The sequence below is a fragment of the Lepisosteus oculatus genome, chromosome 5 (assembly GCF_040954835.1).
Source record: "Lepisosteus oculatus isolate fLepOcu1 chromosome 5, fLepOcu1.hap2, whole genome shotgun sequence".
NCBI lineage: Eukaryota > Metazoa > Chordata > Actinopteri > Semionotiformes > Lepisosteidae > Lepisosteus > Lepisosteus oculatus.
Window position 1 is genome coordinate 51,019,940 of NC_090700.1, and position 19,083 is coordinate 51,039,022.

Consider the following 19,083-nt stretch of genomic DNA (forward strand, 5'->3'; position numbering starts at 1 on the left):
CGACAGACGCTCAGTGCCACACATTTACGGCACATTCACGTAAACTGAAATAATTCCGCGAAGAAATATAGAGCTACGTTACAAGCGAAAGGGCGGATTTATGATTATAATTGTTCCAAAATAATGTACTTTTTACATAAATTAATTAATTTAACATCTATTTTGTGTCTTCGTAGTAAAAAGAAATACAAATTCTACCAATTCAAGGGCGGATTGATCTAAAGATGAGCGTGAGTTGTCCCACGTCAGTGCTTGACGCGTAATATAGTTGAGACACGTAAGGGGGTACTTGGCATTGTTGTGATTTGTGGGTCCCCCTATAATAATATATATAACCTTTGCTCGGATCTTCAAGCGGGTTGCAGGTCAGTGTGGATTATCAGGGGTTGAATAACGGTGTTTTGAGGAAGGGTTTGGTGTGCGTTCTGTACTTAGATACAATGTGCGATATGCATCCGAATGGTTGAAAGTCTGAGACAAACAAAAAGGAAACGCACAATTCATGTGTCTCTAAAGATTGGAAACTCCGGCTACACTCTTGTTTGTTAAAGACTGTGATGGAAGTATATTTGTAAATCTATTGTTAAATAGTACTATTTTCCATGGCCCTTCGTTAAAAGCTGAATTTATTTTTGGTGTACCTTTTGTTTATTTTTCTGCCTAAACTGTTTGAGTGTTGAGGACCCCTCTTAACATTAGTTCGTGTTGTTATTAATAATATTGGTTGTTCATACCGTATCGTAAAGCTATTTCGAAAATATTTCGAATTCTGTTTTATTATTTAAACACCGCTCACTATTTTAAGTAAATTCAAAAAAATAAGACGTATTGACTACTATACTTCAAAAGTGTTATTTCGTCGCTCCCCCAACATGTTGTAGCCCCTGGAGTTTTTCATGCCATTACATTCACTCCTAAGTATGCAAGTGAATCGGTTGGCAGTATGAAATAATAAAGTATCTTAAGCACTTCTGGCTACCTTGTAGTGCCTCAGATATGGGTATAATTAAAGTTATCGTCACTCATCGAGTGGATTATGCTTCATTTTCTTCGAGGCCACATGTCACAGTATAGTTAAAATCTTGATAACAAGGTTAGAAATAAGCAGTTCCATAAGAAATATTACTACATTGCTAACCTCAAACTGCTAAGTACTATATTTCTAAAAGGTGCACATAGAAATGGTCTCTTTTTTGACAACCGTAGAATGTCCAAATTGTTTGAAATATAAAGCACTCATTGCATATACTCAATATCAGCGTTATACCATTTTCCGGTATCAACAGGATACCTAAAGGAAGGTCTTTGGAGTCGAAGAACTTCAGCAATATTTAGAAAACTGAGTATTTGATTAATTGCTTTATAAAACTAAGCAGTTTATATACTTGAAGGACTGTCCCAGGTTTTACTACAGTGACTTTTAGCAGAGCAAACAACTCCCAAGACTCTTTTATGCGACATTAAGGGTTAATAGGACAGAACATTACCTGTGTAACCCTTAGTGTGACTGGGGCAGAAGAGGGGAAAATTCATGGCTCAAGGATCTAACATCGGCATCAGTCTTAGGGTTTTAAAGTTGCGTGTGATTATAGATCATGAGTCTTTACCACTACTATATGATACCCTAAACTTCATCTTCACCCTTGAATTAAAATGCACATATTGGAAAAAAGTACTTCTGTATGTCCGTTTTCCCAAAAAAATAAATATGTTAATTGAAACACCATTTAAAAGTAGCATTTTTGAATTCATTTATGATGTCCTTGCAGTATTTGGCTTTTGGAAAGGTCATTATTTTCACCCGTTTAAAACTTATCAACTGATATGTTAGATATTTGCATGTAGCTTAATTCTTTAACGTCAGTGGGTGTTCTACAATGGAGTTATTTCTCTCTAATCATATTGTACTACTCTCCTTTGCATCTATATTGACTCCTTCCTCAACTGGAAATGTGCCTATTGTGTAAGGGCACTATGGCTGAGTGTTTTTATATGTGGCAGCACAGTTTGGGCTCTGAAATTGTGCTGATATTTTGGGTCAGCAGTAAGGTTTTGTGTGTGTGTTTGGGTAGTAGGAGACTAATCTTATATAGCATCTGTCTTGGCTGTTATTATAACACTAAAGTACAGATGTCTGAAATTTGTGCTAGCAAATTCTGTGGTTAGGTATTCCCTACATTTTGTGAGGAAGTGCTTTAAAGCTATGGTTGATTTCCTTAATGCTGCACATGGAGCAGCTGGTGGCACAGTGGTACTGATTATAAACAGCAGACGCAAATAATGTGTGTTTTTTATATAGGAAAACAACATGGGAATGGTTACACATTAAAGGGGCATATTGGCAAACAGCATTATTCAATCTCCATTTCTCTTATCAGTCAGGAGTTGTTGATTAAATGCTTTAGTTTGTTAGACATTACTAGGAGTTGATGAGGGATTAATTCTCAATGAAAGTAAATCTAGTTTTTATACCAGAGAGCTTGAACACATAGATCGAGGCAGTGGTTAGTCTACTGTTTCCTTAGTTTGGAAATAGTTATAAAAGTATGTATTTGGGTGACACAGTGTTTTTTGTTTGATAGCCCTATATTGCTTTTGCAGGATTGAGTTTATGCCAAGGTCTACTCGATGAAGCTCTGCTTTAAATGACTCTGTTCTCAAATGACTGAGATTTCCAAACACTGCTCCTTTGTAAACAGCACATGTGTAGTAGGTTGCTCTTGGGCTTCTTTATGGCATTTGTTCACCAGACATGTCCTGGAATTTCAGGAAATGTGTCATGAAATCTGGTTGATAAGTTCTGACTGCATCTTCCGTGCTCAGTAGTGGGTTCATTTCAAGCACAGATAGATCTCTGTGGATAAATTTGATTGTTCTTCCAATGCATGGTATAGGTATGTACTGGCCAGGGCTGTGGAATCCAGATGCCATGCTGCTGATGTATTTTTATCCAAAATTCTTAACTAGCCAGCAGCCATATCACCCTGCAACTCACATCTTGCAACCCGCTGAAGCTCAGCAGGTGTGAGCCTGGTCAGTACCTGGATGGGAGACCTCCTGGGAAAAACTAAGGTTGCTGCTGGAAGAGATGTTAGTGGGGCCAGCAGGGGGCGCTCACCCTGTGGTCCATGTGGGTCCTAATGCCCCAGTATAGTGACGGGGACACTATACTGTAAACAGGCGCCGTCCTTCGGCTGAGACGTAAAACCGAGGTCCTGAGCGGTCTCAGAGCGTTTCTCGAAAAGAGTAGGGATCACCATTACCTGTAAAGTGCTTTGAGTGGAGTGTCCAGAAAAGCGCTATATAAGTGTAAGCAATTATTATTACTAATTATTATTAACTTAGATTGCTTCAGTAAATGTCCCTTTGTATAAATGAGTAGTCTCCCTTCTGTAATTGCAAGTTATAATTGTTTTTTCTGTTTATACAAAATTATTACATAGAAAATATATAATTATGATCCATGAAGTTGTTTAAGCAATGGATTATTTAAAATCTTAACTTTATTTAGTACATTTTAAGTAACTTGGCTGATGCCAACAGATGTAATATTTTAAAAAGAATTCGCACTGATATTTTATTCACCAGACAATGAACTACTTTTGCAGATTTGCATGTTCCATGAACTTTATTACCCTTGATGCTGGACAGTAGAATACATCAAGTCATTATTCTGAGTCTAATTGAAAGACCACATTTCTGGTTCCCTCTGCAGTTTCCTGTTAGTCACTGTTTGTTTACTTAAGTATTGCACATCTGTCTCTCAGCTGGTCTCTGTGTGTGGGGGTTTGTGTGTGTCAGTGCCCAGTTGTTTGGAGGCTATGGGAACAGACTGTTTGGATGGAAGCAACAGCCAAAAAAATTAACCCTGCCCACATTAGGGGGAGCTAGAGCCCTTTTTTTCTTTTCTCCAAATGGCATTTTCCATCTCAGTGTTATTGTTTAATGTACAGACTCAAAATACAGAAGCTGCTGTTTGAAGTTCTGAATCGCCCTTTTGAGGGTCATTTAACTTAAGCCATCAAGTAATAGTTTCACGCTGCTCTGCAGTGAAATCCATCCTGTTTCGTATTCTCAAGACTCATGCTCACTCATTCAATTTTTCAGCTTCAGAACCACCCTAGCAATACAGCTATTAAAACCTTTTCCTTTATTGTCATTGTCTAACCAGATCCAATTAAGTAAATGAGAGGTAGTTTAGAGTTGCAGACTATTGGTAGTCTCAGTTTTCACCAGTTTGCTCAAGTGTGATAATACTGTTAACCTACAGTAAATTGGCTATGCTACCTCTTCTAACCTTTTCAAATTTTACTAAGTTGTGGTTAAGGTAAGTGGATTAACATATTTAAAACTCTGAATACTTATTGTTTCAACATAATAGACTTAGAAACAATAAACCTGGTCACACCCTGTGTCTTTAGTTAATTCAGTGGAAATTGGAGATAGACGGTGGTCTGTACATTTGTTTGGGATGGTGTGCAGGGTGTAATGGAAAAACTTTGTTTATACTTTGTAGTTATGTAAAAACTTTAAAACTTTGAAAAAGATGTGTCACTTTAAACGCTTTATATGTGTTAAATTATTAGTTTTCTTTTTTGGTCTACTGTTTTGCCAACTCTTGTTTGCAGTGGGTGACAGTTTTACAATCAAAGTACAGTAACACCTTGAGACATAAGTGACACTTTGTAAAAATACCAGTTTTCCCTCATTTTTGTGGTGTGGCAAAAGGACATTTCCTTTTTACATTTAGTGTTATTCAGTCATTTCTGGAGATTTTTGAGGACATTGTGTCCTTGTAGGACAAGGAAGCCACGTGCAGGATGCTATGACTCAGTTCCGAGGGGCTACCCTCTACCTAGCGGCGCTTGAGATCAGGGGTCAGGGCTCCTTGACGTCATCCATTGACCAGTCAGACAGCTGTTTCACAAAGTGTTCGAGAAGTCTCTAGGTTAGCAGTGCTGTTTCTGTCAGCTTTTCTTCAAGACTGGATTTAGGCCAACTGTTTCAGCTCTTTTCAGACAAAGAGCAAATAAAAAATCCAGTTCCCACCTATAGCGGTACTTAAAAAAATGTTTAGTGCTTTCTTATATTTTTCACTTATGCTTTTTCAGGTCGTTGTTTAATTGCTGAATCTGAATTAGCCCAATGAGTAACTTTCGGATTTTAAAATATTTTTTTATCAAAAGAGTTTTAGTTCCTATCATCTGTATGTGGCATTCCATTTATTCCAATGATTGTGCTCGCTTACCTAGTCTATGAGGACAGAGGGCAGCATTGTCTTTATCTCGTTTTGTTTTAAAGGTTCCCTTTAAATCAGTATGATTTACAAAGTAGTTGTGAAAAGTGAGTCACTGGACACATTTTATTTTTAAATTTGTTTTACACTTACATTCATGCTTTCAATTTCTCAAATCGAATTATCTGTACTGTATTACTATGACTTCTGTGTTTTAGATCTGTAGAACTACAGGCAATAATAGTGCTTTAACACACCTTCCAATATTTTAATGAACAAAAGAATGGAGTAGCCCATTTCCATTGTAAATATGTCGTGATTTAATATGTAAAAGATTTTATTTTGTACTGGTAGTGATATTCTATAGTGAATAGTTTGCAGTTTACTTCAAAATTAGTCAGAGAGATTATATAATGATTATGAAAGTTAAAACTAGTAGAAACTTGTTAAAATGTGATAACAGTTGTCTCTCATTTAAGTTATTATTTGGTATTGTCTATGCCATTATTTCTGCATTGTATTATTAAAATGGGAACCAATTTAGTATGGTCTCTCTGGCACAGTATTGATAACACTGGACCACTGTTGTCTTGAAGATTTAACTACAGTATCTAACTGCAGTTTAAGATGATAAATATAAATCACATTAAGATCTTATTTCTAACCAAAACATGTTTTAAAGAAACCCTTTTCTCTGTGACTCTATTAATTATACTAATATTACAAAACAGAATGAACTATGTAATAATCCTTTGTCACAAACCCTGTGGCCAGTCTTATACTCTGTGCTTGGGAAATCTCTTGGCATCGGGGAAATGGCTTCCAGTTGAAAATAATTTTAGAAAAACAAGCCAATTTCATTTCCTTTTTTTTTTTCTTTCAAGCAGCATTTCCACTCTGCAGCTGGGAACCTTGAGACCCTGTAATTTTCCTCTTAAGTTTTGACATTGTATTATAAATCAAAGGTCTTTTCCCACGGAGATTCAGTTTCCTCTCTGGGCTGATTTCTGTTAGGAGAGTGACAAACATGCAAGAGCTAACAATTTGCAGAAAACTCTGGAATGGTGACAGCCAAGGTGCTGCTTGTCATTGCTGCACAATTTCTATCAAAATTACAGACTGTTCTTTTTCTACCCATTTAAAATATTTTTTGTTTAGAACTCCAAGGAGCAGCTACTTAATTAAACTAGAGAGTGTCCAACCAGTACCTTAGTATAGTGGAAGGCAGAAACCATTCTGATGTCCTACCAGGACTGAAACAATGTGATACTTTTTGTTCCTGAGTTAAGGGCAACTTGACCGGAGGAAAACATGTTTCTAATGCAGGAGGAGATATTGTCACACTGCCAGTCCAGTAAAAGGGTATATTTTTCCGCTAGTTCTTCAAAAATGTTTTTGAACTAATCATGTTAAGCGGGCATCACCATTAAAACGTTGTTTTTTACAGAGCTGGCAATTTGAATAAAATTACATGAAGAATCTGTTATGAATGTTATCAATGGAATTATCAGTTTTCTGATCATTATTGAAAATGTTTCCAGTGGACCTTCTCGGTGCAGTCTGGTTTAGTCTTTGCTTGGTGAATGTGGTTTTCAGCTGCATTGTACCATCTGCCTAGCAGGTCCCCGGCAGTGGAAGCTGAAACCCGTGCCGATATGGAGGATTTTTCACAGGCCTCAACGCAACAGACTGAGTCTCCCAGTGGCAACACTGAGGCCAGCAGTCGGAGAAATGGCGAGGAGGTGAGGCTGAGCCCCAATCCATATGTTTTTTGGAGCACTCAATTATTTTTTTGCTGTTCTAAATTTGCCAGTGGTCTAAATATAAATCTCAGCCAAGGGAGAGGACTGGCATTGCAAGTTTATTCTGTCTCATTTCATAGATAGAAAAGACTAAGTTAGACTGCAGAATTAAGAGTAAAACGAGTTGTTGAAAATCTTTGTCCCTTCTTTTCATGCTCTGTGTTGAGTTATGGAAGTTATTAAGTTAAAAACGAAACTCTCAGAGATCTGAAATGTTGCCCTAATACTCATGACTACTTTGATGGGGTTGCATACAAGTGTTGTTTGTCTTACCCTGGGGTTGCTAAAGAGAAGCTGAGATGTTAGAACTTGCTGATCCCTGGTAAGCCCTGTGCTGACTGTAGCCTGTTGTGCGTTCACAGCAGAAACCTCGGCGCTCCAGCTGGACAAAAGGGAGAAAGAGGAAGAAGCCCATCAAGGACAGGAATGCTCCCAAAGCCCCCTTGACAGGCTATGTGCGTTTCATGAACGAGCGGCGGGAACAGCTACGCGCCGAACGTCCTGATGTTCCCTTTCCTGAGATCACCAGGATGCTTGGCAATGAGTGGAGCAAGCTGCCCCCTGAAGAGAAGCAGGTGAGCCCTTCCCAGAGGGCCTTGGGAGATGCAGTGAGCAATACAAGGAAAGAGTGAATGGAAATGGTTCACTATTTCCAAATAGAATAGCTGTTAGGATGTTTATTATGTGTAACACATCATTAACACTATTTCACAAGCATCTTATTTAGTTTTTTTCTGTTTTAGAATTTACTGAAGAAAACAAATGTGAAAACTTAAGTGAAACAATTTGTTTACAAGAATGTATATTTAAAAAACTGATCATTTATGTTAGAATTCTCTGTAGATACATTGTGATTTGTTCTTTTTTTTAGACATCAGAGCATTGTGCAAGGTATAATATGCATCTTAAAAATACAGTGACAAATGTTTTTAAACATATCCTGTCTTGGGTAAAGAAATAGAATGAATTGGAAAGGTTGTATAAGCCGTAAATGCTTCTGGGAAGAATTGTCAGTTGAGCTGTTGATTAGCAATATCATGTCCATTCTAGATTTTCAAAAGAAACTTGTTTGCCACCTATCATTATCCACACTGTTTTTAATATAAAATTGAAAAAATTTTCAGCCTCAAAGATTGAGCCTTAAAGTTCATATTATTGGTTGAAGTCAGGGCTATGTCATGAGCAGTATGTGACCAACATTTATATGTGAATTGGTCCAACAGCACTTGCAACTTCGTGTGGTCAACATAATAAAAGAAATTGCTGTTTTATCTCCGTCTGTAGGAATATATGGGATTTCTGTATATAGGCTTACTGTTTATTTTCATTTGAGTCTTTTAAATGCTGGAACTCAAGCAAAACTAAAAATAAATTGCTGTTTTACAGCTGGCCAAAGCCAAAGACTGAATATTTTAAGTAGACCAAATATTGTAAATTGGGTTTGGAGGCCAAAAACAATGATTCCCACTGTCTCAGTCCAAGTTTTTCTAATCAAATTACAGAAATAGCTTAGTCCGTACATAAAGCTTTACCCTGCAAGTCCAAAAAAGAACTAAATGCAAGTCTTTTTCTTGATTTATGGGTTCTGTCCTGAGCAGTCATTTTACTGATTTACCAACAAATTTTACATACTGTATGAATTCCTTGCATACTCATGCCATTCATCTCGCTTAGACTCCTTCTGGATGGACATCAGACAAAAGCAATGTGAGCCTATGCTAGCATTATCACCGGGTATGTGCAGACTCATAAGGCAGTGCTTTATCTAGCTTGTCTGTGTATCTGCAGCGCTATCTGGATGAGGCCGAAAGGGATAAGGAGCGATACATGAGGGAGCTGGAGCAGTACCAGAAGACAGAGGCATATAAACACTTCAACAGAAAGGTTCAGGAGAAGCAGAAGGGCAAGCAGCACAGAGCAGGTAAAGTGCACATAGGAACCTCACTTGGAACCTAAGCATGTGCTTTAGGATTATAGTTTTTATGTTTATATTTTTATAAATATTTCACATTTTCTACCTAAGGATTTGTTAGGGAAAACCTAATGAAAATGTAACTTGAACACTCACTTTTACATGTTATTTTACCAACTATTGAAATGACACTATCCTGGACAGTTTTCACTTGCAGTTTGAATGCATTCTGCGCTTTTGTCTCAGCCACATTATCAGTTTTCCTGTCTTTCAATGATGTATAGTCATTACTGAGTTGAAATAAGACGGCCATTCAGCACCAGCACACCACATCTGCCGTGCCACGGTCAAATCCTGAAAGGAAGATGGGCCCGGAGACAGAATTTGTCAGAAGGTTTAGAGGAATTTCAAAATACTGTGACACCAGGGTGAGCCAGAAGGATGTAGGTTCAGAGAACAGTGGGGCATGATATGACTCACATCTGGACGATGTTTTCTTTCTCTCCAGCAGATCTGGGACGTCAGGGAGCTAATGAATCTCTTCTTGAGGTAATCCCTGCGGCCTTTCAAATCTGTCCAGCAAAACCCTGTTAGAATTGATCAATCATCTGTATACATGAACTTAAAAGAGACGGCAGATTTGCATAAGTATTAAAATTGCAGCAGTTCTTTCATAGGATTAGGTAGCCCTGGTAATTCCCCTGAATTCTCCTTAGAGCTTTAACTCCCATTAGATAGTTCAGTACTTAATTAATTTTTATTGTCTGCTTATATAATTATGGTGATGATATTAATTTTCTTATAAAATAAAAGTCGAAGACCCAAGGCAGGCCAAGGGAGATTTGACAAACTGTCTTGCTTCAGAAGGCCTTGCTGAATGTGAATCATGCTGAGTTAAACAGCTGTTTCTCTGTCTGCAAAGAAAAAAAATAAATGATCGCTATATAACCTATATATAATTCAGACCTATATCAGGAATATTAAAGGATTGTTCTTTACATATGCAGTAATTCTGGGTCTCCTGAGTGGACAACTGGAAAGACATTCCCATGAGCGCTGTTTGAGTTCTGTAATCTCTATTAACGTCGTAGGGTTGACGTTAATAATAATAATAATAATAATAATAATAATAATAATTGCTTACACTTATATAGCGCTTTTCTGGACACTCCACTCAAAGCGCTTTACAGGTAATGTAATGTCCCTCCACCACCACCGATGTGCAGCATCCACCTGGATGATGCGACGGCAGCCATAGTGCAACAGAACGCTCACCACACATCAGCTATCAGTGGGGGAGGAGAGCAGAATAATGTAGCCAATTCATAGATGGGGATTAATAGGAGGCCGTGATTGGTAAGGACCAATGGAAAATTTGGCCGGGACGCCGGGGTTACACCCCTACTCTTTTCGAGAAACGCCCTGGGATTTTTAATGACCACAGTCAAGACCTCAGTTTTACGTTTCATCCGAAGGACGGCACCTGTTTACAGTATAGTGTCCCCATCATTAGGACCCACACGGACCGCAGGGTGAGCCCCCTCTGCTGGCCCCACTAACACCTCTTCCAGCAGCAACCTTAGTTTTTCCCAGGAGGTCTCCCATCCAGGTACTGACCAGGCTCACACCTGCTGAGCTTCAGTGGGTTGCCAGTTGTGAGTTGCAGGGTGATATGGCTGCTGGCTGACGTTAGCAGGTCTTGTAACTGGCCGACTGTGACTGGGACTCCGTTTAAAATGGTGCACAGTTGTCTTGAGTGCCACTGAGTGTAGAGTGCGAATAGTTATCTAGGACTCTCCCAGCAAACAGAATAACCCCTGCAGCCTCACATGTGCTTTTACTGTGTTATGAATGGAGGATGTACCTCCCCATCAACCAGCACTGCACCTCCATTATGGAGTAGCCACAGAGATGGATATATATATATACACTCTCTTGGAGTCCTGAAAGATATATTTTTCAATCCATGATAATTGTAAGTTGTCTTTTAGACAAAATAGCTGTTAATGTCAGATTTTTCAAGTTCATACTCCCATCACTATTTAATAGGATTAATTGTTCCTGTTAAGCTTTATAATATAATATGTAATATGTAATATGTTTTATACAGTACTTCCCTCCTCAATGAAAATAAATACTTTTCTTAAGATTATGTGCGTTATTGTCCTGTATTGTTTGCTGCCAAACTTTCCTGTTGTTGTTTCACCTCAGAAAGATGCTGAAGGAAAGGAGAGGTCTGTGTTTGACATTCCCATATTTACTGAAGAATTCCTCAACCACAGCAAAGGTAAGGTTAAATAAGGTAAAGAAGCTCATCTTTATTTTAGCTAAGCACACTTACAGCACTGTTAATAATTGTAATTCCTCTTCTCTGTTTTCAAGATTTGTTTTTAGTGTCTGTAGTTTTCAGTGAAACTGAAATTTACAGAGGCTTTCTGAAAACATTCTCACAATACCATTTTCAGGCCAATTCAGGCCTACAAAAACATCCAGGAAAAAGTATCCTCTGATGCCTTTAAGACATAGTTTTAAGGAGTTGTTACTGTCTTTTTGTTAAATGCAGTCTCCGTTTTTTTTTTTTAAAAAGGAGGTTTTTGGATTGAAGACTAAAAAATGTTCTGAGAATAATGGGATACATTTTGCATAATTTAGGAAATAGAGCCTCTCCCATGCAGAGCTGTTACTCAGCCGTTTCATATTAGCAATCAAAACTTTATGGGGGGAAATACTTCTGTGCACGGAGCAGTGAGTCCTATGAAGCTTATAATGTCTAAGCTTTTAATTAATTTTGTTTCTTTAGCAAAAAGCAAATGAAGTCACGGAACCATTTGGAAAATACCCTTTGTGTAAACACGGGTGGCACAGATGAATTGCTTGCAGGCATGACTGTACTGCTTTTTATTTTAGCACGAGAGGCTGAGCTGCGGCAGCTGCGGAAAACCAACATGGAGTATGAGGAGCGCAATGCAGCGCTGCAGAAGCACGTGGAGAGCATGCGGGGAGCAGTGGAGCGACTGGAGGGCGATGTGATGCAAGAGCGCAATCGAAATACCATGCTGCAGCAGCACCTGGAGGCTCTGCGCCAGGCCCTGACCAGCAGCTTCTCCAGTCTGCCTCTTCCTGGTGAGGGAGCCCCTGCATGTCTCCTTACTGAGCTACCTTTACTCCATTTCTTTTTCAACACTTGTCAGTGTATTTGATCATGTTGTCTTGAATTTTCATAGTACTAAATGTTAAATACTTATTTATAGGGCCTCCTTATCTCTTTACCTGGACTATAAGAACAAGGTGGTCATTACTAAGATAAGACCAATTAAACAAAGAAAAACATGAATTTGTGAACATTTTTTTAAATCAATCTTGACTGAAATACATTAAACATCTGAGTTTACCTGTAAGCCTTCCCTTTCACCTCTGTCCTTCATTACATTTCAGATTACATATGAGCCTTATTTTTATTTTTTTACTTACACACCCTATACTCAATGTACTTAATTTTAAGATTATCTGGTACTCCAGTGAAAATCTTATTTGTGTGCTGCTACACCTTTACTACCTTTAACAACTTGTTTTACTCATATTCACATCTTTGTACTAATCCTTCCCAACAGTACCAACATTCCTAAATGTAAGTACATTTTCAGCTCTCTCTGATCACCTTTCATGTGATCTGAACTCTATGCAAATAGTGGAAACATAAAATTATGATTCTGCATTCACTCACTGTTTTGCACTTCAGGCAGTGGGGAGACACCCACAATGGACACCATTGATTCATACATGAACAAGCTACACAGCATCATCCTAGCAAACCCCCAGGAGCACGAGAACCTCATCAACAGTGTGAGAGAGGTGGTCAGCCACCTTGACAGGTAAAATCAGGACAGTGCCTCTTTTCACTCCTTACAGGCTTTTTTAATGTTCTCAACCTATAGCAAATCAAATCTATCTGGCCCGAAAAGTGATTTATATTGTATGACGTAATCCCCATCATCATTTTTAAAAACAAAATGATGTGGGGGGTTATCTAAAGTATGTTTCAAGAAATAAGAGAAATAGCAGTATATATAGTGGCAAGAAAAAGTTTGTGAACCCTTTGGAATTACCTGGATATCTGCCTTAATTACTCATAAAAATGTGGACTTATTAAAAACAACACAAAACAATTGTACTTCTTCTTGTCAGTACTGAACACATCATTTAAACATTCAGTCTAAATATCAGAGAACCTTAGAAGAAGAATTGTAGAGAGGCATAAAGCTGGAAAAGACTACAAAAGCATTTCTAAAGGCCTGGGTGTTCATCAATACACAGTAAGACAAATTGTCTACAAATGGAGGAAATTCAGTACTGTTGCTGCTCTCCCTAGGAGTGGGCGTCCTGCAAAGATCACAGTAAGAGCGCAGTGTGCAATGCTGAAGGAGGTGATAAAGAACCCTAGGGTAACAGCAAAGGACCTGCAGAAATCTCTTGAACTTGTCAAAGTCTCTGTTCATGTACCCACTGCATTGCTACATGTCTCAAGTTTGCAGAAGACCACCTGGATGTTCCACAACGCTTCTGGGACAATGTTCTGTGGACAAAGTTGAACTCTTTGGCAGAAATGCACAATGCTATGTTTGAAGGGGAAAAAAGCACTGCACACCAACCATGAAGCATGGTGGAGAGAGCATCATCATTTGTTTGCTGCCTCAGGCCCTGGACAGCTTGCTATCATAGAGGGAACAATGAATTCAAAATTGTATCACAATAGTTCATAAGAGAATGTCAGGGTAGCGGTCCGTCACCTAAAGCTTAATAGAAGTTTAGTGATGCAACAAGACAGTGACCTGAAACACAGGAGTAAATCAACAACAGAATGGCTTAAACAGAAGAAAATTCTTGTTCTGGAATTTCCAAGTCCGAGTCCAGACCTCAACCCAATTGAGATGCTGTGGCATGATCTGAAGAGAGCTGTTCACGCAAGGAATCCCAGAAATAATAATGAATTGAAACAGTTTTGTAAGCAAGAATGATCTAAAATTCCTCTTAACCGTTGTGCAAGTCTCATAAGCAGCTACAGGAAACATTTGGTGGAGGTTATTGCTGCTAAAGGAGGTTCTACCAGTTACTAAATACAAGAGTTCACAAACTTTTTTGAACATGGACTGTGTGTGTTTAAATGATGTGTTCAGTATTGACAAGAAGTACAATTGTTTGTGTGTTATTAGTTTAAGCAAATTGTGTTTTTCTATTATTGTGACTTAGTTGAAGATCAGACCACATTTTTATGAGTAATGCAGAAATCCAGGTAATTCCAAAGGGTTCACAAACTTTTTCTTGCAACTGATGATGATGATGATATGAGTACATAACATATATAAAATTACTACACACGCTGTCTGGTAATGTGGTGCAGGACAGATAAAAATAACAAGATATTTTCAGAGATGAATGCATCTCTTTGAAAATGAATTAAGGAAATAGAATCTCATGAGCTTTTTTTTGAGTGAATACTATAAAGGAGGTTTATATTTTTGAAGTATCCCTGAATACTGACAATTGTTCATTTATTAAAGATAGCCTTAGTTTTGAAAGTAAGAAGCATTTCTATTTCTTTTTACCTTATCAGTTGTTTTTTTAGTACAATATTGCAAATTGTAGGTAGAGTAGATGCTATTTTTTTAGAATTTTATTAAACAAAGCCATTGATCATAAAAAAACTGCAGTTCTCTTATTTATATCTGTTTAGCCAGTGTCTTCTCCTATCGACATTCTTGTTTTTTGTTTTTTCCAGGTGATTTTCACAGCTCCTGCCATGGTTTTAAAGGGGATGGGATCTAGGCCTTTGTCCCAGCATGCAAAGCTGTGTTACACTTCCTGTCGCTTCAGTGGTTTCACGCCTGTTTTGATATTTTTCTTTAGCTTGTGTGCTTTATGTAACCGTTTATATGGAGGTCAAGAGCCCCTACATTTTTAAGAAGTCTTTTATTCTCGTGTGTGAGGTGAAGCTCTTTGCCTTTTAGAGTATTTATTTTGTACATTATTTTTTTTACTTACTTTTAATTGGAGGTTTCAGCACAATACTCTGATGTAAGGAAAATGTTAAAAATAACATTTAATATTCAGTTGTAGAAAAATACAGTAGTTCGTCAAATTCCAGCCTCACCCATATTAAAAAAGCAGCTGTGATTCTGAGTGTATGACAAGTCCAGATTGAATGCCAAAATAATACTAGTGAAATGATCAAGTAAGATCAGTTGCTCAAGTTGTAAATGTTTTGCTTTTTGGAAATATTGAAATATTTGTGTTCCCTTTGAAGGCTTTAAAATTATTTTCTTAACTTTAGTTTTTTATTATTTTTATACAGACTGGTAAATGCCACACATGCAATTTAGTTCAAAAGAAGATATGAATGATTTTCATTTTTTAAAGTTCAACAAGAAAGAAAACATTTATTGGCTTATGTGGCTCTCAGCAGTTCTACTGAACTCACATGAGGTGAATTTTGTTGTCAGTTTTTCTCATTTTTGAGCTTCATGGAGCTTTTATTTTAATGTTACAAAACCTTGTGTTGCTCTTATTTGGTAAAATCTTTTTGCAGAGGTCATACAGGTTTTATAGATTAGCTTTAAACCTGATGTCCTGAAAGACTATTTGTGGAATGTAATTTAGCTGTTAACACAAGGCCTTTTTTTACATGCATGTTAAAATAATAAGGTCTCGATTTTGACCTACTGCCACAAATTAATAATCGAACCAGCACTAAACTTTTTCATTATTATACAGATTATTTCCAATCTGTATTTTGTTCTATACAAAGTGGCATAAAACATCACGGACGTACTGGATTTTGAAAACTATATATGGGCTCATTACATTTTGAAAATTGTAGGTTTTGTCACTTTTGTCAACCATTAAATGTAGATGTGAAGAGCCAGGTCAGATATTTTTTTCTTTTTACCAATATGTCCCCTCTCAGTTGCTTTAAAAAGAAGTATGTTTATAAGTTGTGTGCTGCACTTTGAGATCTAAATTGACACCAGCTTTAGATCTATAGTGCTGTTCTTTATGAGCAATACTGGTTTCAGAATTCATCTGCTTGATAAATCCGGTGATTATATTTTTAGTTGTTGAGGATGGTCCACTTAAACTAAAATGTATCAAGAAGTTCCTCATTGAAAAAAAAAGTTACCTTCATAGTGTTTTAGTCTTAGTGATAAACCAATATAGTGGACGGGTGCATTGAATTTTATTAATCATTTTGATTTTTGAACACCTGCAAGCAGTAGATTGCTAATGTGGTGTGCAGAACTGACCCTGTTTTCAATGGATGATGGCAGACATGTGATTGGCTGCCTTGCAAAAGGCAAACTGCAGTCCTTCAACTGGTTTAACTCTATAAAAAAATAGACCACATCTGTGGGATGAAACACAGATAATTTCCAGCATGTTAACTAAATTTTAATTGAATTACACTCACACCAAGTGGAAGAATCATTTTTTGCTTTGGATCATTTCACTTATGTTTCATTGAGCAGATTGGTACAAAACAGACCTGTGGGCATCTGTTTTTGTAGCTTGTGTGTGAGTAAATCGGCTGCTTCTTTTTGTAGTCTTTTGAATGTTTGTCAGAGAGTGATTACACAGCTTTTTTTTCCCATCAAGAGAGCAATTTAATTCAACCAGCTGACCTGCTCTTAAATGTTTGCACTGCTATGAGAGAAAACTGATCATAAACATGTTGCTTGTATGAACTTGTCTGCCTTCTTCAGTGAACACTGTTCAGTCTGGCCTTTCTCAGAAAAGTGCAAATTTCTTTCTTTCTGAACTGTGTAGTCCTTGCTCTGGAACAAAATGTTGAAGTTGCATGTTCTCTAATATAAAAGAAGAATGTGGTTCATTATTGTAAGTACTTGTGAATCCCTAGACACTTAAAAATATATAAATGTGTTCTCATTTGAAGAAACTAAGGACTTCTAATCTTCCTTATCCACTCTGAGTACCGATCTCAGAGCACCTCCATCACACTGAAGGTTGCGGAGGACATACCAGCAGCTGTAAATTAATCTTCATGGTTACATTGTTGAGATTAATTATGAAAGAACACAGGGTTTGGAATTTATTAACCAAATTACAGAGCACTCATGCTGAAATCAGTGTGAGACTGAAAAAGAAACAAGTCATAATGAAACATTTTGCTTCCATATGGTCCCTAGAGTACTTTGCCCTGAACTCTGTTTATGTAACTGTTTATTATAACTTACATTTTTTGTATTGACAGTGAAATTATTAAAGCTTCTTTGATGTTGATATAACAGGGGGGTACTTGTCTGTTCAGTCTCATTGTGTGTTGTGTCCAGTAAAGAGGACTTGGCTTCACTGCTGTTGATCCAACTGAGGTGTTGCTTCCACATACTGAGAGCTCCAACATACTTATTATTTTGATAAGTTGGTCATATTGATTTCTGTGTTCTCTAAAAAAAGGACATGCAGAAATTGATTGAGTATTGCTGCAAATTAATTAGGGCCCTAATTGTAACAGCATAAAAAATAAACTGCTGTTATCTCCTAATAACTTTATTATTAGGAGATAGTCCTGTTCTTAAATTCTTTGATTATTTTCTGCCAATTCAGATGGATGTTATGGAATGTTCAGCATTAGCAAATAAGCTATTCAGCTTTGTAGGTTAACCGTGGGTAACCTTGAATCCTGGATGCAGAAAAATCTGAAAAATTGCTTTACTCCGTATTGCTAATTTAATATGTTTTCATGTCTTCTGTTCAAAAAAGCAGCTGGCATGCACTTTCTTATTGTGCAGCATGGCAACTGCAGGTTTCCTGTTCCCCCAGCTGAAAGTTCCTGTTCACAATGGTCCACCTTTAAATCACAGAACCTCTTAGGAAACATGGTCACAGCTGTGACCTCCCTCCATGGTCTTGGACTCTTTTGAATTGTTTGTGACTGTACACACCATGATTGACACTGCCAAGGAACTTCATTCATGTTTCACACAATCAACATGTGAAAATGAAGAAAGTCAACACAGCGTGGTTGTCTTTTTTTCTTTCTTTAATAAAACATGGCAGTTTTCATTATCTACTTGATCAATTTCACGGAATTGCCATTGATCATTATTTCCAGTCACCCATTTCTAGTGCTAACTGGTGTTTTTGTTTCAGAAATCTTACTCTTCCCAGCTCTCCAGAGTAGAATGTGTAGTGGTATAATCATTTTGAGCTTTGCTTTGATCTCGAGTTAACAACTGCGAAAAGGAAAAGTGTAAATAAGGATCCCTGCTTTGTGTGTGAAAGGACTCCTCGTGTCCTCTCCTCTGCTAGATTAGCATTGTCTATTTCCTTTGCGCCTTCCTGCACAGGTTTTCAGGAGAGGGAGGAACGGCCTGTATTAATCAACAGAGGCCGGAGGACTGAGAGTCAGTTCCGTGCGAGGGCAGAGGTCCTGGCTGAAGGATGCTCAAATGAATGAAGAGCCCATAGTGAGCTGGCATCACATCCTCTTGTTAGGAAACCTCTTGTTTACTTAGTTCAGATTTTTTTTCCAGCCTGCTTCATATTTCACACTAGTGACATTGTAGAACTGGATACCATTCTTGCATTAAAAACAAATCTATGAAATCAGCTCTGTTAACAAATTTGTAATATAATTATCTCAGTGTTAAAAAATGAAATGTCAAAAGATTTGGGATGTAATGCAAAATAATTTAAAAGAGGGATTAGTGCAACATTTTTTTTAGACATCCTTGCTAGTTTATCTTTATACGTGTATTTTCACAGATATTTAAAATGAGGGTTTAGTGGAATTGACTTGCTCCAAGTCAATTATTGTTGCATAAGTGAGTTTTATTTCACATTTTAAGTAGCTAAAGCCTACTGATGACAAGTGTTGCAAATAAATATTAAAATGTGGTTTCAAACATATAGAGTTAAACTGTAATTTTCATTAGCTGATGTTTTTTCAAAGTAATGATGTGCCTAACTTTCTGGACTTTATCCCACATTATTGACCAGGTCTGGAATTGCAGCTCAAGTAAAAAGATAAAATCTAGCTGCCATATAATTACCACCCATCAGGCTACTGACTGTGATTTAATCCATCCATAGGATGGAATATTTGAATGAGTAGGAGTATT

At 37.4% G+C, this 19,083-nt stretch overlaps 1 protein-coding gene across 5 annotated transcripts; it reads left to right on the forward strand.

Moving 5' to 3' along the window:
* Positions 1 to 256: 256 nt before the first annotated feature.
* On the forward strand, positions 257 to 17,247 carry hmg20a (high mobility group 20A). 5 transcript variants are annotated; one of them, XM_015343580.2, is made up of 9 exons: positions 257 to 365; positions 6,855 to 6,978; positions 7,401 to 7,613; positions 8,827 to 8,959; positions 9,459 to 9,499; positions 11,162 to 11,237; positions 11,858 to 12,073; positions 12,690 to 12,822; positions 14,727 to 17,247. In XM_015343580.2, exons 2-9 carry the CDS (start codon positions 6,892 to 6,894, stop codon positions 14,728 to 14,730), a joined length of 903 nt encoding a protein of 300 aa, XP_015199066.1. In that variant the 5' UTR covers positions 257 to 365; positions 6,855 to 6,891; the 3' UTR covers positions 14,731 to 17,247. The 5 variants fall into 5 exon arrangements, with proteins under 5 accessions (XP_015199066.1, XP_069046717.1, XP_069046718.1 ...); XM_069190616.1 differs by having other exon boundaries at positions 6,858 to 6,978; positions 7,404 to 7,613; XM_015343579.2 differs by having other exon boundaries at positions 258 to 365; positions 6,858 to 6,978.
* The last annotated feature ends 1,836 nt before the right edge of the window (positions 17,248 to 19,083 follow it).